Source organism: Globicephala melas, chromosome 3 (genome assembly GCF_963455315.2).
Source record: "Globicephala melas chromosome 3, mGloMel1.2, whole genome shotgun sequence".
Classification (NCBI taxonomy): domain Eukaryota; kingdom Metazoa; phylum Chordata; class Mammalia; order Artiodactyla; family Delphinidae; genus Globicephala; species Globicephala melas.
In genome coordinates, this window is record NC_083316.1 from 37613736 (window position 1) to 37636687 (window position 22952).

The 22952-nt window shown below is 35.5% G+C and overlaps 1 protein-coding gene across 1 annotated transcript in view; it reads right to left on the minus strand.

Moving 5' to 3' along the window:
- HCN1 (hyperpolarization activated cyclic nucleotide gated potassium channel 1) overlaps positions 1-22952 on the minus strand; it is a 432442-nt gene that overhangs the window by 380427 nt on the left and 29063 nt on the right. The window contains exon 2 of the mRNA XM_030881974.2: positions 3262-3685. Coding sequence (XP_030737834.1) covers positions 3262-3685 — 424 coding nt within the window. The remainder of the gene's footprint in view (positions 1-3261; positions 3686-22952) is intronic.

The window sequence follows — 22952 nt, forward strand, 5'->3', positions numbered from 1 at the left end:
TATATTAACCACTATATTCAACTTTAGCAAGGATAGTAACATAAGGGCTAAATTTTAAAGTTTCTGTATTTCATTCACAATATTTCTCTAATTTATCTGGCTTTGGCACTTCCTGTTGTTTATCAGTTGAACTAATTCAGATCGGAAAAAAAAAATGTCTCATTGAAGATGGAAGCAGTTTCCTATAGAAGGCAGCCACTTTCCTTGGGAATGATTCATTTAAAACGGTGGCAGCTCCCAGACTTCACACATTACTTCCCCAAATTTGCTGAATTTAGCATTAGCCAGCTTGGTACTAAAACACTCAGAACTCAAAGACATGTGGGTGAACCCACATCTTCCTCTGTACTCTTATTCTAAATGCTCATAGAGCAACCTGATTATTTGTTGTGTTTCTACTTGTAAACACATCCTGGTGGCATTTATAAAACCCAGGTAGAGCTTTACCAATTTGGAACCATTCAAGTTTCTTTGTGACTTTGGTTTCAATCACGTAGGTGATGAAATAATGAATCCGTATTATATTTGGGTTAATTACTACTGTATTTTTTCTCTGCTTAGCAGTGTTACTAACAGACATTAAATATCCACGATATATGTGATATTATATGGGGATATCATATAATCAAGAAAACATTCTTCATGAAGTGAGCTTATGATTCATTTATTATCAAGGTCATTTATTTATAAGAAAGATCTTGCCAACTCACAACTCTAGCTTGAATGGGTTTGGTTACCAAATGTCTGTAAGTGCATATTAAATTGCATTTTACAGTAATGATGGCAGTGAGCTGATGCTCCTGAATTATATCCTGGCATCTTTGAAACACCATCAAGTTACACAGACCTAGGTGTCTGTGACCGCTGCCAGGAACTAGAGGACAACGGTATTAAGCAGTGTGCTCTTCTATGACTGTACAGCCTGCCATTTTATCTGGTAGAATGCCATCTGTTCATCCTTCTGCCATTCTCTAGGGTAACTGGGTTCAAACTACAAGACACTGAAAATAGTCGCATTGCCCACTGTATTTATAATTGACTGAGTATTTATATCAGTGACTTTTCTTCTCACAGGCTACTCATTACAATATTTTTTGTGACCATGTTTTAAGAAGCAAATATTCAGATTTTATGTTGCTTGGACCACAAAGTTCAGTTAAGAAAAGTTTCCTACAATTTTTGATTATATATATAAAATGGTGTAATATTAAGGTATTTCTCATTAAAAGAATATATATGTTATGGTGAGAAGCTATATGGTTATGTGGTTAAGAGCTTTGCCAAGGTCAGGTCAGGTTGTCAAGATCAGGTTGCCAAGGTCAGAATCCCAGCCCCACCTATTACTAACCCTGTGAATCTGGGCAAGTTAACCAGAGTTATTAGCAAGATTCAATGAACTAATCCATGTAAAGAATCAAACATATTACTTGACATATAATAAGCCATCAATAAATATTAGCTATTTTTATCAATTATCACCTTGTTTTGATATTAACATTAGCATAATAATGTTTGAAAACCAAACATTTTTTACATGTTAGATGGAATGTGCTATATAGAGACACATTATAAGACGAATCCAATTTCTCAAATGTGCTTCATCTTATTTTAAATATAATCCGTATCCATATTTTAAGAATGATCCATTTTTATGTCTTTTTAGCAGTGTCTTATGCAGTGTCTTATTATTGTATGTCATTTCCTGAAATCCTAGGAACCAAAATGTCATCAACAAGCACACAGAAAACATTGTTACAGTCTCACAGAAAGCAGAGCTAATGTTCACCGAAGTTCCATTTTATGACTTGTTTAAACCTAAATTCCAAAATATAATTCATCCTAAAAAGCATCTCTGTAGCTAGTAAAGTGGCGATTCATTCCTAGCCAACGTATGGTTTTCTTTAGTGCAGGTTTAGGCACTCTGGAGTCCTCTGTGACCCTCATTTTTATGCAGACAATAAAGTTCAAGTTATAATTAATTTTTTTAAGATACATTTAGAAGGAAAAGAAAATCAAAAAGTTAATATGCAGACTCTGAAATTAGGGACATAACCTCCTTTGCTTGGTGATGGTACATTTAACTCAGATCTTTGGAAACTCCAGTTGGCTGAGCCCTTTCAGGTCCCACCAATTGCCTAAGAACAACAGATGCCCTATTCAGCAAAATATTGGCCAGATTCACTGTATTTATTCACTGTAGTATTTGTGGTTTTTATGTAATAATTTCTCTCCGGGGTATGCTGTTTTTCAGTATTATGAAATGAACTAGTAGAGAGAACCTATAATAAATAATTATAGGCAAAGAATAAGAATGAGCAAAATTATTATACTAAAATCAGTCTTTACACATACAACTTGGAAATACTAAAAAAAAAAATCTGTTTTCTTCAAACACAAATTCTCTGAAATTTCAATATTAGAGGAAACATATTCCACATTATTTCACAGAGCTAATGATACAAACTAGGTTAGCAATCAGACCCTACAGCTTTGTCAAAGATGGTACTTGATGTGTTAGATAAAACAAACTAATATTAGATATTAAATAAAAACAATCTCCCATGGTGGAAGAGGGGCTGCACTGGTTAAGATAAAAATTTGTTGATTAAAGTAGATTTGCTTTAAAAAAAAAATTAGTATGGAATCTAAAAGAAAAAAAAAATGGTTCTGATGAACCTAGGGGCAGGACAGGAATAAAGGCGCAGACGCAGACGTAGAGAATGGACTTGAGGACACGGGGAGGGGGAAGGGTAAGCTGGGATGAAGTGAGAGAGTGGCATGGACATATATACACTACCAAACGATAGCTAGTGGGAAGCAGCTGCATAGCACAGAGAGATCAGCTCTGTGCTTTGTGACCACCTAGAAGGGTGGGACAGGGAGGGTGGGAGGGAGACGCAAGAGGGAGGAGATATGGGGATATATGTATATGTATAGCTGATCCACTTTGTTATAAAGCAGAAGCTAACACACCATTGTAAAGCAATTATACTCCAATAAAGACATTTTAAAAAAAGACTGAATTGGCATAAGACAAACGTTTTACAATCACTAATTTTTTCACTTCACTCAAATCCAGTATTCGACCATATCTTTTGAGGATACAAATATACCACTTACATACCAAAAAAAAAAAAAAAATGAAATTTTTCTTTTTGAATTTCATAAAACTCATTATACATAGCACAGTTGCTCATTTTGAAAGTTATAGTTTAAATCACATGATATAGTAGCTTTAAAAATGTAAAAGATATGTCTTACCTCTTCCCACTGATGTATGTATCTAATTAACCTTGAAAGTCGTAATAAACGCAAGAGACTGAGAATTTTTGTAAACCTCACAATGCGAAGTGCCCTGGCTGTCTTGTAAACTTCTGAATCCATTCCTTTTTCTACAATGAGAAAGATATAATCCACTGGGATTGATGAGATGAAGTCAACCACAAACCAGCTTTTTAAATAATTCATCTTGATCACTTTAGGGTCCAGGATGATTTCAGAACTATCTTCATTGACAGTCCCAGTCCTGAAATTCATGATCAAGTCCAAAAGGAAAACTGTATCTGAAGCCACATTGAAAATAATCCATGGTGTTGTTGTCTGTTCTGTAAAGAATGTGATTCCAACTGGTATGATGACCAGATTTCCAACCATCATTATAAGCATTATTAAATCCCAATAAAACCTACAATAAATAAAAAAAATCAGATTTTAAGATGTAGACAATGACCAGCCTGTTCTCACTGCCCCCCACCACCATAAAAATTATTACTGACTTATGGTTAAATAAATGACTAGAAGAACGGAATGTCAGTTTGGTAAATAAGGTAGCTCCTTCAGTGGCCATAAAGTTAAATCTAAGTAAAATTAATATATTCCTAAAGCAAGGCATTGTGATTATAGAATTCTAAAAATTACTTTCTATAAAATGTTATAGAAATAAATTCATGAACACCCATACCCCCATTTATCTGATAAAGAAGCAAAAATAAACTCCCCTATAGTTAATATACAATATGAATGAAAACAAGGGAGAAGATCCAGAAGATCTATCTTTAAAAAAGCTACCTTTGAGAAGACTCTTTGGAGGTGTTTTGAAGTACTTTATATGTAAAATTACCAATCATAGATTAGAATAAACAGTAATAAATAGGGCACATGAAAAATATTGGTACAGCAGATTTATCTCTAGAACTACAGATTAGGTCAACCATAAATTCTAGAACCTCCATAGCTTCACAGCACTCCAAATATTTATGCTTTATTCTTCTAAATTTGAAATGAGAAAACTAATTTTGTTCTGAGGCTGAAAATACTTGAACTGACTCTAGATTTGAAACTAGAATCTAGCTAAAATTTGCACTTTTGTCACTGCTTCATTGAACAACTTTAAATATATTGCCACTATTTTTCCAAACAATACTTTCCTTAAAATTTCTGATTTAATTTTCAACACAGCTATGATTACTAACTACCTTTTGAAACACTCTTATCCCACCTTATATTAAAATTAGGAAATTTATTCCAGGTTAATATAGCATTAATATATAGTTAATATTTATTAATATAGAATAAATTCAGCAGAGATTATTGTATTATTCTCATTTGGTTTCTTTCAAAGTCTATTGACACTGTATTTAGACTAGATAATAGACTATACTTGTTACAGTATATACTTATAAAAATAAAGAAACAAATCAACTAATACAACTCTATAGTCATAAAATAGTCTCTGGAAACATGAGCTACTTCATTCTAGTCGAAGGTGTACTCTCTTAGCAGTTGTGGTACAAAAATGGTATAAACTTTCATGACATTTCTGTTAACCAAGATATTATTTTACATTAATTCTCCTACTTAGACTATTTGGGCTACATTTTGGTAAGGTATATGAACCATATGGTAAGGTATGAACCTTTCAAAGTTATTATTCCTAATTATGAGTGACTCCTGGGTTAAAAGCAGTAGTACAAGAAAGAACTATAACAGTCCCACTCTGCCCTGTTTTCTACCCCCCCACGCCAGGATTATATAAAAGATAAATGTTTGTCATTTTGAAGATTTCACCAGTCTTTCCGTCAAAACTTACCTATAGAGTTATGGACAAGTATACAAATACCCATGTCAATCATACATTATGCCCTGGCAATTTCAATGAAATTTTTTCTCTTTTTTTTCTCCTCTCCTAATGGAAATGCAAAATGTGCCATTTAATACACTAAGGACAGAGGAGAGATGTAGGGCAGATGCAATATTGTAATAGCTGTTTCACAAAAAAGTGACATCACTGAACTCTAAAATGAAATTGTGTGTGCCCTGAGGATTTTCACTTTACTGGACACTCTTATCAGTCTCTTCTCTGCCCTCCTCTCTGCTTTCCCCTGAAAGGCTGCTGTTCCCTTGGGTGTTACACATAGCCCTTTTATCTTCTATTCTACACATGCTCTTTGGGCAATATTATACACTCATCCATGTCTTTAATGATTAATTCATAATTGATGACTACAAAAGCATTATCTCCAGTCCATTCCTGTATTCTAAGCCTCCTAATCCTTATAATAGCAGTCTATTAAATCTGTCCCCTTGCATATCTCACACTCATGTCAAACAGCATGCCCAAGCTCAATCTCATCACCTTCCCTCCCACAGACATCCACCAGATATTCCCTGTGTCAGAGAATGGAACAACGCTCTACCTGATTTGCAAGCCAGAAACCTTGGAACCATCCTAGATAACCCCTGGCCTGAAATCTACTTAATCTCATTATTCAATCAATTACCGAGGCTTTTTGGTTCTAACATGTAGATGTAAGTTGTATTCATCCATTTGTCCTTTATCATTCCCACTGCAGCTGTCTTCAACCAGAAATTCTCAACAGTTGCTTAATTTAGAGACAAGTTACTTAAATTCTCTAATCCTAATTTTTTTCATTTGTAAAATAAAGATTATTATAGAATCAAATGTGTAGGGTTTTACAGATTAAAAAAAAAAAAAACACTATATGAAAATCACAGCTCCTAGCAGAGAACAAGCTGTGGCACACGATGCTGGTAGCATACCTAGTATTCATCTACCTTTCCTTGCTTACCAAAAGATATCCAATTTGGGGAAAGCAGTCAGGAGCCCTTTGAAAAATACTCACTTTTACATACATGCTTGTATTTCTGTTACTAAGATAGAAGCTATTTTTAAGGAAAACTCATACTCTATCCTTCTTAGTCAACAGAAATGAAAAGGATGAGTGCCATCCACTCTTTATTTTAGCAATAATGTTTGACACACCGTAGCTTTTTATGTGGTGCTTACTATGGACTGAAGCCATTAGGTATCAATATGTATCAATATGAAGCTCAATTAAACCTTATAATTTCCTTTTAAAGTATCATATTTTGCAGTCATAAACACAATTCTATAGACTTTGCATAATATAACACTTTCTTTGGTTAACATGGATTCATTCCTTAGCTAGCCAAGGAAAATACAGTTATCACCCACTTTAGAAGTTGCTTTAAAAAACAGCAATGAATATGTTCCTGAAAACTGACCTCATGAGACTCTCATGCCTCCCTGCCCACGAGTTTCTCTTAGCTTTTTGCTCCGAAAATTTCTTTGGATACTCAGGCCCTCCCTTTTCCTTAACTCTCAATTTCTATGTCTTGCACATTTTATTACAGAATCGTCTTTCCTACCCACTCCCTCTTTGCATTCCCATTGTTATCTCTCTAGTTTGGGCAGAGCTAGCTCTCGCTTGGAATATCTCAAAGAGTCTCCTGTCTATGGAATCTGATCAATTCTACCTGCCAGTACCAGAGTGACCATCTAACGTGTAACTTACCAGGTCAAAACCATCATGGACCCTCTCAATTAAGTAAAAACATCAAGGCATTCCCTGATATAGCCTCCTCCTCCCTTCCCCGTCTCTTCTTTAACCCTGTATGGCAAGCACCTCATAGCTCAAGCAAGAGTACTTGCTCTTACCTTGCCATCATGCACACCTAGGTACACATACAGGAGATATGGTTACTTCCATTCTACCTGTTCCTTTTCGTACCAGCATTCTACCTGTCCTTCAAGTCCCATTCTGGCAATGAATTTCTTAGTTGTTTTTTTTTTTTCTTACAACTTCCAGAGCAACGTTTATTTTCAGTATGCTTCTTATTTCACTTTTGCTTTTGTTACTATTTGCCTTTGTTTCCTCCTTGGATTTAAGTTCTTTGAAGTTCAAAACTATATTGTCTTCTGTTTAATTTCTGCATAATGTAGACAGTATCCAGGACAGCAAGTGCTAAGAAGATATATTAATTAAATTTTAAGTGGAAACATACACTTCATGAGGATATTTAAAGAAATCCTTTTTTAATAAGTCAAAGGCCATTAATGCAGTAAATACTTTCCCAATATATCTTTTATATAACTCTAGATTTTTATTCATTGAGGGCTTTTATAATATAGAATACATTAAAATAAATAGGAAACAAAGAGATTAAAAATATGTTCTGAGGTCAGACCGCCTGCAAACTAAACAATTTTGGATTTGCACCTGGTTTTGAATGTTACAAAAACCCCCTCTTATTCATCTTGCTCTAGAGAGACTGTATTTGTCAAAGATCTTGATTGCACTTTGAAGGCAGCCTAGGGTTCAAATCCTAGTTCCACTAGCTGTATGGTTTGGAGCAGGGTATTTAACTGCTGTGAATTTCAATTTTCTCCTACTACTCTCAGAGTTTCTCTTCCAGGAGGACTGCATACAATGATGTGTGCAAAGCATATAGAACCTGTGATATAGAAAGTCAACTTTGTCTGTAAAACCAACACTCACTGCAAAGCCAAGCCTTGACAATTACAGTAGAATAATAACCTAGGTAATCATTTTTACTTTATACTAAGAGTAGATAGAATATACAAAATAAAATGGTATTTCAGTCATAATAGTTCACTAAAACTATGGTCACTTTAATTACTAATAAATAATTTTCACAGACAAATTATTTTTATGTTAAGAATTCATTTCTCCCTTAAGTTTTTAGAAGAGAAAAAGTGGCATTGCAAAAATTAGTCCATGATCTTAACTGTGAAGAATTCAGAATTCAGTCATGCTCCTTTCTTTTTACCCACTTGGATCTCTCTCAGGCTTGTGGTGAATAAAGACCACACTTCTGTCCTAACAAGAATTTCGCACTCTTTCAGGTTCCCCTGCCCCCTTATGACATCTGCTCTAGTTGAAATAATCTGATGTCAGACGTTTCTACCCCAAAGTCTTAAAGAGATTAAAACAATTCCCATATTTCACTACTGAAGATGCTTATCTTTAAATTTTTGTCTCTAAGTATTGAGTAAAAGGTTCTCTTCTCCCCTCTCTCTGATGAAGTAAATATTTGTCATTAAATGGAATGGAGGAAGGGACTTCTGGTCAAACCCTGAAATGGGACCAGATTTATACATGGCTACTCTTTTGCCTGTTGTTGAAATCAACTGATGTGACAAACCTGTCCCACTATTCACACTTGAGTCACTCCTAACAATTATGTCTTTAGATGTCAAACATAAATTGGGCATACACTTGTAAACCAACTTAATTATCAATCTAAACAAATAAATAAACAAATGTCCAGCTGGATTTACTTTTTATAAAACACATAGTCCTTGCAATTATATTTTAAATTTTATTTAAAACTGATTCAATTTTCAAAAGTCCAATTAACAGCCTGATTATTAGGCACATATCTCTTGAAAAATAACAAGAAGTGTCTTCTCTTAAATGCTAGGTCCTCTTCCTAGTACTGTCAGTGGCAATTCACCCCACCAAGTCTCAGCAGCCAACACCTGAGCTTTGATCTAATGGGTTCTCAGACATCCTTTGTCACCTTGCAAACATCATTATTTAGAATATTCACACTGGGACTGACGTTCTGTAGGACATATGCCTATCCTAAACCTTGCAAAGAAGTTTTCTAGGTCAGGTCTATTATTTAGTCTAATGCCTTGCTATCTTGCAAGGACAAATTCATTGTCTATGGCGGGTGGGGAGTGAAGAGATCAGAAAACACAGACAACTTAAATATGGGTATTTTGAAGTGAAAATACACTAGCTTTCTTAATAAAGATCCCAGTTGTAGGAAAGTTTAGCCTAACTTATGGATAAAACTAACTTAAACCATATTTGAAGACAAATGATTTCTGGTAAATAGCAATTTACCCAATAAGAACTTGAGATGGGTGGGAGGTACATTATGTTTTAGCTATCTTATTTATTAAAATGAGCTAATGAGACAGAAACTTAATCCCTACGAAGGTATTAAGATCTGCACCAGTACAGGAAAAAGTAAACACGTTTTTTCTACTTCCCCCTTCCTCTGAAACTGAACTTTATTCTTTGTGTGTTAATCTTCTAACTGCCAATATTAACAGCCTTATATTGGTCCATGAACTCTTGTTTGCGGCACTTTACAACTTTGTTCACTCCTCCTACTTGAAACTCTCCCAAATCTTCAGTTTCTATGATTCTGCATTTTCGTAGTTTCTCACTCATATTTATATATTAGCAGAAATTAATTTTCCTCAAGCTTTACGTGACTTCTCTTCTTCCACCACTTAAGTTGGCATTCTACATTACTATCTCATCCCACTTTTCATCCCTGTATTCACTCGCTCATTGGTCTCATCAGTCGCCACAGGCTAAACTGATACCGTAAAGTAAATTGTTCTCAACTCTATCACTGGCCTTAACCTCTGAGATGGAGTCATGCATTTCTAACTACATCCTGCATAGTTAGTGGCCTCTAAGTGTTCCAGTGGAATAGCCATCTCAACAGGCTGAAATCCAAACCAATGAACCTTACGGCCCCCAAATAATTCTCCTGATATTTGTATGTCTGTTTATTGTAGCATAGCTTCTTCCTTTTTTTATTTTCGTTAGCCAGCCACTAGGCATAAAATTTAAAAGTTATCCCTGATTCCTCTGTTCGCCCAGCTCTGACCTTTGATCCTTTGCCGAGCCTTACATTCCTTCTAATACAATAGAAGCTTTTCATTTTGTTCCATTGCCATCATCTTCTATGAAGTTTTTATTACATCATTATTCTGCTTACTAATTTTCCTGTTTCTACCTGCCCCAGGAAATTACTTCCTATTTATATCCAACAGACTTTTCCTATTGCTTGCAAAATGAAATGTAATCATTCAAAATCCTCTAGAGTATGTCCCAATTCTATATCTCAAAGCTTAACTTTTTGTACATGCATGATCCTCAGCTAAATTAAAAAAGACCCTGTTTTTCAGACTTTTCATCTTTGTCATTGCCCAACAGATGTCTGGGATTTCCTTTCCTAAAACCCAAACTCAACCTCTACACTTCCTAACATTATTTCAATGGTCAACTTAAATGCCAGTTTCTTCACAGTACCCTCTTTTATCTCACCCCCAGATCAGTTGGAGTTTATCTCCTCCCTGCCCCAACTCCTACTTCAATCTCTCTCTGAGATCTCCAGCATTTGAGGACAACAACTAGTGAACACTGAATAACTCACCATAATGACGTGTCGGTAATAATTTGATAAAGACCATTCAATAAACGTCTGAAAACACTGCTTTTGTGCTCATTCCAAGCCAAACTCTATGCCAATTTTCTTTACACTTAAATTGCCTAGCAAATAGTATACATGTGTCTGATTTCCCAATGATCAAATTCCAAATTAATCACATTTATGTTAATGAGGTTTTACTACAATATTATAAGATTTTAATTAAAACACATATGATCATTTGTTTTTTTTGGATGGTTTGGAAATTAAATAGGTACAAGCCTTTTTTTACTTCTTCTTGAGTGGTATGGCATATCTTTAAACTATGCTAAATTCTTGCTTTAGACAACAGGAAGAAAGATGTCATTCAAGGGTACTTTCATTATGTCATTCAAATTTACTTCAAATGAAGCCCACAACTTTCATTCCTTTGAACCAAAACATCCACTTATCCATAAATGTCCCACTCGAAATACATTTCTATAAGTCTATAGCTTTTTTTAAAAAATAAATTTATTTATTTTTGGCCGTGTTGGGTCTTCGTTGCTGTGCACGGGCTTCCTCTAGCTGCGGCGAGCAGGGGCTACTCTTCGTTGTGGTGCGTGAGCTTCTCAGCGGTTGCTTCTCTTGTTACGGAGCACGGGCTCTAGGCGTGCGGGCTTCAGTAGTTGTGGCTTCTGGGCTCTAGAGCGCAGGCTCAGTAGTTGCGCTGCATGGGCTTAGTTGCTCCTCGGCATGTGGGATCTTCCTGGACCAGGGCTCGAACCCCTATCCCCTGCATTGGCAGGCAGATTCTTAACCACGGCGCCACCAGGAAAGTCCCAGTCTATAGCTTTAACCAGAAGTTACAGAATGAAGCAGAACTCCCTGAGAATTAAGCAGGTCTATGCTGCGGTACTCTCCTTATGATGACATATAGATTTTCCATAAAAATAAAAGTCCTAAATGTATAAAAGGTGAGTAGAAAATGTGTAAAATAGCTCCTAGTGTTTAAATTTAGAGTTCTTAAAAAAGTCCAACGTAAACCTACTCCTTAGCTTCTTAGTATTTTTTTTTTAATTTATCACTGAGTGATTTTTAAAACTTTTATTCTCTCCTTTGACAGTCAGCACTTTAATCCTTTAAGGAAAGCAGAAATATTGTCAGAGGTCATGTCAACCAAAATGTGTCCTAGTACCATTCACTCCAGTATAAAATTCAGTAAGTTGAGTCTATTTTTTAACTGTTTCCAGAGACAGACTAAAGGACATTAGGTGATCACACTGACGGACAGTCCCATGACATAGACAATGAACACACCTTTATTTTGAAGCTCAGTTAAATGACTACCAGTTGATAAGGGCTTTATATTTGTTGATACACTTTCATCCAACCACTTTGAAATTTTGAAAAGGAAGGTGACTGATTCTTCCCTGTCTAAATACATAGCTAACTTAAGGTGTATTCAGGTTTGGAAGTTTCAATTTCAGAATAATTCTCCTCTCATAAGCTTCCCACCACATGGCTTATTTTCAAATCATCCATTTTATCTTCCTGTGGCTGATAATACATGTCCCTTGTGTTTCTTGTTACTCTACAGATCTCAATAAATCCTTATCCTCTTTGTCCTTTCTAAGCTGCCGATGCCATGTAGATCTTTTGCATTATTGCTCCAGTTTGAGGATGTGATGGAAGGTTCAGAATCAATGTCCAAACACATTATTGTGTCTGGAAGTCTACAAAATGTCTGCATTTTACAGAAGTTTTGGAATGTGCCAATGATTCTCATTTTTATATATAATAATACCTCACTGAATTTTGAAAAGAAAAGCAGCATCAAGGCAATGAAGTGTAAGTAATATTTATTAGATAATAGGCATTTTGTAAACACTGTTTCATTTGATATTCAAAACAACCAAAGAGGTAGGCAGCATAACCTAAATTTAACAAGAGGAAACTGAATCTCATCCAGCAAAAGACTTTTCTTAAATTCTTGTAGACAGGAAATGAGAAAAATTGCTTTGAACCCACGACCAATTCCCATGCTTACACTCCTTCTACACTATTCAATGCCTGAATAAATGATTCAAGGATTTTAAGAGTAGTATTAAAAAACAACAACAACTTTCCCACAATATAGCCATATGTTCACCTGCCCTTATCAGTCACCCATCTGAAATGAGAACAAAATTGTTTCACAAGGAAAAGTCTAAACCCTGAAGGGAAGTAGACTGTGGTGCTGCAGCTATGGCTCCATGGCTGGGCTTTGGTTTCTGTGCCTTTCCATGCAGAAACCATTGAGAGTTTACCTACATCCCCAGAGAATCAACATGATAGTTCATCTGTCCCTACACCCATATAGGAGCACACATCTTCAAATAAAGGAACTATGGGATTACCTGCTTCAAACTCTTTCTGCCTTGACCTACAAAGATATCTCACTACTGTATAAACCGAAGTTAGTTCAGATGCTCTATAGTTAAAAAGCACTTGGAAAGCAAGAGTCAAATTTAGTATCAACCAATATTTTCTCCAAATAGTTACATTATAATAATTCCAACAAATATGTATTGGCTATCTTCCACATAGTACATATTGTTCTAAACATTCTGAGAAATGCAAACATAAATTATAAACAAACTTTGCAGTCAAGAACTTCCAACTTAATAGGAAAACAAAGACTTGTACTTATTAAATAAGACTAGGAGAGAATTTAAGACATGTTCTAAATAGAACACTACAGGTACTCTGGGTTTCCCAAAGAGAGAAACAATTGGTCAGCTATTTAAAGAAACTATTATTATTAAAGAAACTCAAAGACAGCATTTGCTGAGGAGTTCCTAGGTTGCATTTTACTCACGGCACAAACGTTAATTTATGAACATGTATGTGCAGTTTCCTGGGCTCGTCATTATATATACAAAGAGAATTAGACATGGACCCAGTCCTCAAGAAAATAAGGACTAGGGAAGACAAACAATCAATAATGTCTTCTAAAACAGGCTTATAAAAGAGCAATACTGAGGCACACAAAGGAGATAGTGATCAAGTCTTACTCGGGGGAAGGATAGGAGAAGTGGGCAGGATTTCACAGTCAGAGTTGATACTTTCCCTACACAACTGTAAAAACTTGTTTTGGTGTATACACTACACCACAAACATTTATTGCGCACCAAAACTGTACTAGTTTCTAGGTTGCCACTAGGCACGCACTAGAGTTGCCACCAGAATACCAAGAGAAATAGACACAAAATAGGGAGGTAAAGGGAATAAATGCCATGAAAAGTTAAAAGGTCTGGTGATGTATTTACTTTTTAGTTAATGTTTTAGCTCCAAGGGTATATCAAGTGTTTTCTCTTCATAAATTTTAAAATTTTGTTTTCCCAGTTAAGATGAAGGACCATGATCAAGAACAGCCAAGAATGTGATCAAATAAAAGCTCAATTAAAAAATGTTAAGCTCTGGGCTTCCCTGGTGGCGCAGTGGTTGAGAGTCCCTCTGCCGATGCAGGGGACACGGGTTCGTGCCCCGGTCCGGGAAGATCCCACATGCCGCGGAGCGGCTGGGCCCATGAGCCATGGCCGCTGAGCCTGCGCGTCCGGAGCCTGTGCTCCGCAACGGGAGAGGCCACAACAGTGAGAGGCCCGCGTACCGCAAAAAAAAAAGTTAAGTTCTGTTTACAGTTATAAATTTCACAGTACCATATTTTTTCTTCAAAATACTTTTTTAAAATAATCAATATCTACTTATCTATTTTAACAGTAGACTTCTGAAGTTAAAGATTAATTTCCACAGGTTTTAGGTTCTATATGCATAAATAGGAATATCACTTCCATTTAGCTGATTTTTTTTCCTAAAACAACAATACCTAAAGATGGTATTTCATACTTGAATTGCATTGAGGTTTTCATCCACTTCCAGCTGCATATTATCTGAGGAGCAGAAGGAGTGATGTGTCAAGGAAGAAAATGCTTCTACCAGGAGCATATGCTCCCAAGTCTGTAACAAGTATCCAGGGTGTGTGGGCAGAGGAGCATTTGCTGTGGAATACTTAAGAATTGAGGACCAAAGTTCTTGAATTGTCTGGGCAACTCACACAAACATTAGGGCATATATTAAGCAGAACTGCCAGTATAATGAGAAATTTTCAGTCACCTACAAAGGAACCAAATAAACACACACTCCAATCCACTTCAGTCCCCACCAACAACTCATATATGTTTGTTTCTGCATAGCTGTAACTAGAAATGTTTGGCCTCTCTTCATTCATCCCTTCCTTCTTCATTCAGTGGCACTTATTAAACCTTTTTTTTTTGCTTCAAAAAGGAAATATATTCACAATAGGAGGTTTCTCAGCAGATAACTGAATCCCATTAATAGGTTGAAGTTACATATACTTTTTTATGCAGCCCAGTGACTTGAAGGAAAATGTTACACTTATTATAAATTTACTAAATTCTTCAAGAGGTTTTTGTGATTTGTACATTTCAGTTCACTTTAAAAGATATGGCTTCTACCTTCAGGTAAGTGACAGGTTGGGTGTTTAGTTTCTTCAACAGCTAAACGAGCAAATAACAAAAACAGGAAACTTGTGAAGAAATATAATCTCAGACTTCTCTTTGTACCAGAGAGATAATTGAAAAAAAAAAAAAAGTAAAGACTCAAGAACTTATCTTATATATGTGTCAAAGATAGCAATTCTTGAAACAGTTATTTTGTTGTTTTGTGATGACTAATTCAAAAGTCACGATTCCAAAACCCATCTGGTGCTATATGACAACATAAAAGATTAAAAGGAAATACCAACCTATAGAACACTCTTATGAGAATTAAATCATGCCAAAACTGTTGGCAATGTAAAATTGGTGTAAATGTCTTAATTTACATTTCTACCTATCTCTGACCTTTTCTTTCACTAATCCTCAACCTGATCCCAGAGCTTTAGACAGGCTAATTTAATTATTTATCCTTCATGCAGCCTTTTCTTAATTTCTTCTGCACAACTGCTCCCTGCAAGAGCTTGGAATACACTTCACACCTTCCTTCTCTTCTTAACCTTCTCCAACTTCAAGTGTACCAGCAACTCCTCTAGCCCAGTCCTGAATTCTCTAAGCCACAGGCTCTCCTCTTTTCCCTCCACCTGTGTGGCACATGAACCTTAGAATGTGTTAAGCCTAATCTAAGAGCAAGCAAGAGCATCTCCAAAACATCTTTTTGGATGGGACTGAGGGGGTGGCAAGCTTTCAGTATGGGAAAGGGATTTAAGAGGATTTGAAGTAAAACTATTTCCTTAGCCAGCACATTGTTTTTGCTGAATTAGTTTATTTATGGGTCGATAAAAAATAACAATATATCCTTAAGAGATATAACACTTCACACAAGATTGCAAAAGTCATTTGGGTGGGCATAAGCTCTCACAAGCCACCCCTTGATATTTTTATGGAGGGCAATGATCATTCTATTGCATTTGAAGAAAACCTGCAACAGTGCAGTGCACATAGTAAGCCCTAGAGAAGCATTCAGGGACTGAATGAAGAAATCACCTCCAGGCTTGGCCAGGTGCCCCAAGCATACAGTCCCTAAGTACCTTGGCTTTTCCTTCACACACAAAAAAATGCTTTGTATTTTTATATGCATGTGGACGATTTTTCTAAGGTCTGTTTCTCCAGCTACAGTGGATGTACCATGGTCAGGAACTTCATCTATTTATCCTTTCCACTATGTCTCCACTGTCTAACACAATGCCTGCAACTAGAGTGAATTCTCTAAACATCTACTGAATAAAGGAATACATGAATATTCAGGGCCTTAAGAAACAAAGGCACTGTAATGGAATTTCGGTGTACAAGTATCGGTCCCTTGAATGTTTTATTCTGTTTTGGACACATTAATATCATAAAAATATGGACAAACTAGAAAACGTCCAAAAAAGAATAAGGAGGAAAAGGTAATTAAAGAAAAGGGAAGCCTTACTTGTGAGGAAAGACTCAAAAAGCTGAATACGTAAAACTTGGCTAGATTAAAACTCCGAAGAAATGTGAACAGATTCCACACATTCTTGAAAGTAAACAAGGACTTAGTTTAACCAGTACAGTAAGAGGGTAGAGGAGGAGCCATGGAACTCACACTGGCTGGTCTTACAAACCCCAGCAGCTTCCAAGAAGTGAGCCACAGAAGGGCACAGTAACTAATGCTTAGAGGAATATTTTTCAAACATCAGGGGCCACTGATCCTAGTGGTTTGTCTTGAGATCAGAACCCAAGGATTGTTTGGTGTGCAACCTGTCAGGAGACCTATGCTGGTATTGGTGAGAGGAAACTGTCATTCTCACATTGCTTGCTGAAAAACAAACATCCAACGGAAAACTATTATATTTGTTTCACACCCATTTGCCTTATACTGCTCCTCCTTTGAGTTGAAACTGTATGTTAGATTTTAAAAGAATAAAGCTATTATCTTAGAATATCAAACCCCTTCACACTGAAAACTCTTATGTTTTCAAAAAAAACTGAAAAAAATATAACCATGTGTTGAGGCATTTTAAGTACTAGTACAGTGTCAAGTGTGCTGGAAATATATTAGAGACTGATGCCCTTAACAAATTTACATCACATTAAATTGTACAACATGTATTGAAAGAAAATCGTGTCCAGTATCAGCATGAAATGTTTTGCAAGTTATCAACCTGAACATTCTAGAATTCTTTGAATTATAACTTGATGAAATTCTAGGAACTAATACTAGTAAGGTGAATCAACTTTACAGCACTATTTTGTTACCCTTCCAATTGGTTGTCAAAATACTATGACATTGCAGGTGTTTGTCAGACAATAGCTATTTCCCAATTGCTATAAAACAACTTAGTAGTCACAAAGTATGTTCACGATAATCATTTTCATTTTATTTACTCAACAGTTCTGTGAGACATACCTGTTTTATTACCTCTGTGTTTACAGATGAGAAATCTGAAACAAAATGGTATGTGACTTAGCCAAGATCACTTGGCTAGTTAGTAGCTTCTGAAGCTGGAAGCCAGGTTTTCTGGTAACTAACCCAGGATTCTTTCCAGTCTAACATCATGCATCATATTTATTTTAATTTGTATTTATTTGTACTTTTACATAAAAAGCAATATCATTTATGCCATAGCCATGGCACAATTTTCCTTATATGCTCAGGAATGACTTAATGGAAAATAATTAGTATTAATTATCAAAATAGATAGCCACAAATGCAAAATCATGTATTTCTCTCTGGCTCCACTCCAAATATGTTCTACTGAAAATACTCCCATACAGCAGATCCATAATTTGGACTTAGATGATATCCATTTATTAAATTCCAACCTTTATGGATATTACCAGACAAGCAAGCATTCTACTGAGAGACAGGAGTCTTATTTAATAAGCATAATGTTGGCTTTTTGCTTTAATATTTTCCAACTTAACTGCTTTTTCTTTTAGGATAAATTTATAGAAAAATAGTAGTTATGCCTTTAAGCCAAAAATAGTGGTCTGTTATTATCTTGTTGTCAGTTGTATTTTTGTTTATTATTGACCAAACAAATTTACTGGTGCTAGGGGAAAAAAACCTACCTAAGAATAAGCAGAATAATATAGCAGAAAGAAGACTAGACTGGATGCAGAAATGCTGAAATTCTGATATTTAATACTATCTAGACCTTATAATCTTGAGAAAAATCCCCTCAGTATGGATCTCTGTCTTCTCCCCTGTAGAAAGTGAACCTAGATGGGCCTCAACAATCTTCTCAGATCTAAGAGTTTTATTTTGTAGGCGTTATCCGTGTATCAGAGCAAGAAACTGAGAGAACTGAAGCAATTTTTAAGAAATTTAATTATGAAAACTAACTTGGGGAAGGCAGAGAAGAGGAGACAGAATAGTGGGGTGATTGGGCAGGGATAGACTGGGAGTTTGGGATTAGTAGATGCAAACTATTACATATAGAATGGATAAACAACAAGGACCTACTGTATAGCACAGGGAACTATAGTCAATATCCTGGGATAAACCATAATGAAAAAGAATATATATGTGTGTGTGTGTGTGTGTGTGTGTGTGTATAACTGAGTCACTTTGCTGTACAGCAGAAATTAACACAACATTGTAACTCAACTATACTTCAATAAAAAATAAATTAAGAAAAACAAGAAAAAAGAGAGTAAAGAATCCTTGTGAGGGAAAAATAAGACATAGGACTGTCTGGATTTGGGGAGAAAGAAGTTAAAGGAGTCAAATACACTCCTGTGTCTCACGCCAGAGAAACTAGAAAATGACAACATGAAAGTCTGGAGAGTAGATGTGGGAAAGATTACAAGTTCAGTTTTAGAGATAATGAGTTGAATATGGTTCATATTCATATGACAGAAGACAGTTGGAACTGTAATATTCTAGAACTCAGAAGGGATGTTAGGGCCGGGGAAACAATTTTAAGAGTCTTTGTGTAGATTTGAAAACTGAAACTACGGGAGAACATGAGTCCTTTAAGGGGGACATTATAGGCAGGAAGGAGGAAAGAGCCGAAGTGATGGTCATGAGCCAAGTCCATTCTCGGGCAACGAGAATATGAACCAGGAAATGAGGTTGAGATGGAATTTCTGAGAGAAGGAGGCAGTGGCTTGGCATGGAGAGTACAAAGAGACATCTTTCTAAGAACGATGGAGTGACTAATCCAGGAGAGTTATATAAATTTTGTTCTTATATCTCTCTACAAGTCTTAACAATTAATATATTTCTCTGTCACTTACTTGCACCATTGTGATAGTAAAGTTTTTCTAAAATGAAAGTTGAATATGTTATATGATTCAGTTTTAGGAATAAACACATATTTGTACAAGTCTGTCAGTAGGCTTCATTTCAATAACCTATGCCAAAGAAGGACAAGCCATTATGTAATAATACTGATCAGTGTGAAATGCTATGTTTGAATAATTCACCTAAATTTAGTATTAGTAGTGGCATATTTTGACTTCAATCCAACAAAATTTTATTTCAATTCAGTAAAATTTTTGATCTTTTATACTTTGCAAGACATCATGAGAAGTGTAAGCAAGATGTATGAAAATGACTAGAATACAAGGTACAACATGATCAATTTGTATGACAATTAATAGAACATAAACAAAGCACTTTGGAAATTCAGGAGAAAGAGAAAGTACTTTAGTTAGTTCAGGGGACTGGAAGAAGCTGCAGAGAATGACATTTAGCTGGTCCAGGGATTTTGATAGGTGAAGATGATGTCGGGGCTAAAGAAAGCATTTCAGATGGAAAAAAAAATGAATTAGGAAAGGCCCAGAGGGAGTAAATACAGAGACTGTAGCTTCAGCATTTGACTTATTCCTGGCAGACAGTAAGTGCTCCAAACATATTTGTTGTATTGATGAATGAATAAATTAATGAATTAGCAGACAAGCCTTGGAAAGTCAGGATTCTATCAGGATGTAGATTGCATCAAGGTGAATGGAGGTAGTTTTGGTTATTGATGATACTGTTGTTCTCTGCCCACACAGAAGAGTTAAGAAGAATCACTGTCTTCACTGAAAAACTTGAGCTTGTCAAACTGCAGAAGCCTGACTTTAAAAATTAAGTGAATTATTAAAAATTGTGATGAGAATATCTGCCCTGAAAATATAATTATAATTTCTCACATGTGATACTACAGACACTTCAATAGCTACTGTATCAGCCAAATCTTGAAAATGTGCATATTGATCATCTAAATTTTTCCAAAGCTTTAATGTTGTTTTCACATTAAGTGTGTATGAAGACTGCATTCATCTTTATGTGCACAGATTAGTTCTTCACCCAACAAGGGGGTCATGAGCAGTGATGCAAGTTGAAGAATCACAAACATGAAGTAAAATGAGTGACAAAATGAGTGTGAATAACTGTATTATTGATCTTAACAGCTGGCTGATTTTCCTAGACTCAGCCAATAATTACTACTAAGCTTTGTGATGAATTCCTAAAAATTCAGTTGAAGACAAAAAATGGAACACACCCGCCTGGAAGGAAGAGAGAAGGGGTTGATGAAGCTAGATCTGACAGGTGGGATATGGACAGGCAAAATGAAAGGGGCAGGGGGAATAAAACACGCCAATATGTAAAGAAGTGTGGAAGTATTTGAAAGGCTGGGCAGAAATCAACCCTTGCAAAGCAGAAGAGTAAATTCTGGAAAGAAGTTGGAAATAGAGAGGAATACGTACAATGGAGTTCCATTAGAAAGGAATTTAAAAGTTGCTAAAAGAATTTGGAGTCAATATGGAATACAATAGGACAGTTTGGAAATTCTTGAATAACTGAATGACATAATGAAATATGATTTTTTCTTTTGGAAAATTTCTGTGAAAGCAACGTAAATGAAAAATTGGAATGGAAAGTGAGTTCTGTTAGGAGGTTATGGCAGCACGAGGTGATGGGGATGATGAGAGTTTGACTTGGTTGGAGACAGTGGGAATAAAGGAGAAAGGGGAAAAGTTCTGCTTTGTGATGATACCTAGTGCAAAAGTGGAAGGAAGGATGGAAAGGGAAGCTGATTCTAAGATTTCCAAGCGGAGAACATGGAATAAAGGTGTTAAAGGTGATGCCAGGTACAGAAATGAGTAATTAGGAAGATCTAACTTATGGTAAGATTCCATTCACATGTGGACATGTTCATTTGGAGGAGGCTGGAAGAACACTCTGGTAAAAATGTTCTGTTTCAGTTGAAAAATGAAATTTGTCTAAAGAGTAAGAAGACTGGAGGTCAGGAGGGGAAGTGCTGGTTTAGGAATCATGTGAGTAGCGATGATGAGTAGTGAGTGTAGGGGCAATAAAGGAATAGAGTCTAAGGATAGAGAGCAGGAAGTTCAAGGTTGGAGAAGCACAGATAAAACTAGGAAAAAGCCACAAGGAATGATGCCCAAGATTTGAGAAACATAAAGATGGAGAATAAATTTTTCGATTAATCATGCAAAGATAGGATACCATTATAAAAACAATGGTAGTTAAGCTATTATGAAGAACAAATTACAAATCGTTTATTCTTTTTGTTATCTAGATAAATCTCCCTCTGTGACTGGAGTGAGGGGAGGTGTGTATATTTGTTTACTGTTTTTCAAAACTGGGAGAAATCTGATCATACTTGAAAGTTGATTGTACAGAATCTACTAATAACAAAATTACTTTGAAGAGTAAATACACAAGAAATGAGGTTGTAGATGAGGGGTGAAAATGGAATACAGACCAAAGGGGAAGAAATTTGCTTTGAATCATGGATGTGATATATTCAGTCGACATAGATTGAAGGAAAAGGTGGAAAGGCAAATTTAGGAACACAGAGCTAAAAAAAAAAAAAAAAAAAAAATCTCTGAATCTTCAAATTATGCTTTATCAAAGTTTTTTTTTCCCTTAAAAAAAAAGTTAATTGAAACATTCTAAATCTAACACATTCTATATATTTTTGAGTTAAACCACAGAAATGAGGAGAGAATTTTAATTCCTAGTGCAGACCCTAGGCTTCTTTGGCTTCCTTAATATTTTAAGGAACATAGCAGTGCATTTTCCTTAAGTGATGTAGATGGAGGCTAACAAGGAATCATATTCCAACAGAATATGATATAATTCAAGACCATGCATTTGAATAGGAATACTTTGTTAAAGTCTCAGGTTCCTACACTACTGAAATCCAAGGAAGCTTCCATTTTTACTGTGGTATAACCTGCAAATTTCTCCTATGTTTGATCTATATCCAACATAAGCTCTATTACCTCAGGATTTATCTACTGGGGAAAAAAATCTCATTTTTTTTCAGAAAATGATTAAATCCTTTTAATACATGTTTTTCAAAGGATATGAGCAACATATATAATCACAAAATTCTACAAGGTAATTAATTACAATGCATTTATCAGCAAGATCTCCAAAAAAAAAAAAATCAGTTTTTATTGGAAAAATGCCAAGTAAACAGCACATGACAAAACAGATTCAAACAAATATTCCTAAATCTCACTTTACAAGATTAACTAATACATATGGATGAGACAAGAAATTTAATTACCCTAAATTACATTTGAAGTCATACAATCAAATTATTTTTAATATAATACCAAGTGCTTCAGTTCCTTGGAAAGTGGCAATACATGTACTTAAAACATTAATTAAATACATTCTCAATCAGACCCAAACACATTCCTCAGTCATTGTTGAGAAAAATTAATTTTCCATATACCTTTGGTACCTCCCACTACTCTTTCCTACTATTCTGTTGTTATCACTCATGTTCTACCATGTGCCTTAAATTCCTGTTCTCTCCTCTCTATCTCCACCACCCAAATCCCACCTTTCACCAAGGTCTAGTTTAAATGCGACCTCCTTTAATTCTTTGGAACTTCCCAGTTTGAAGTAATTATTCTGTTCTATTAACCCTAATGTTTATTACCAGAAAACTATTCTCA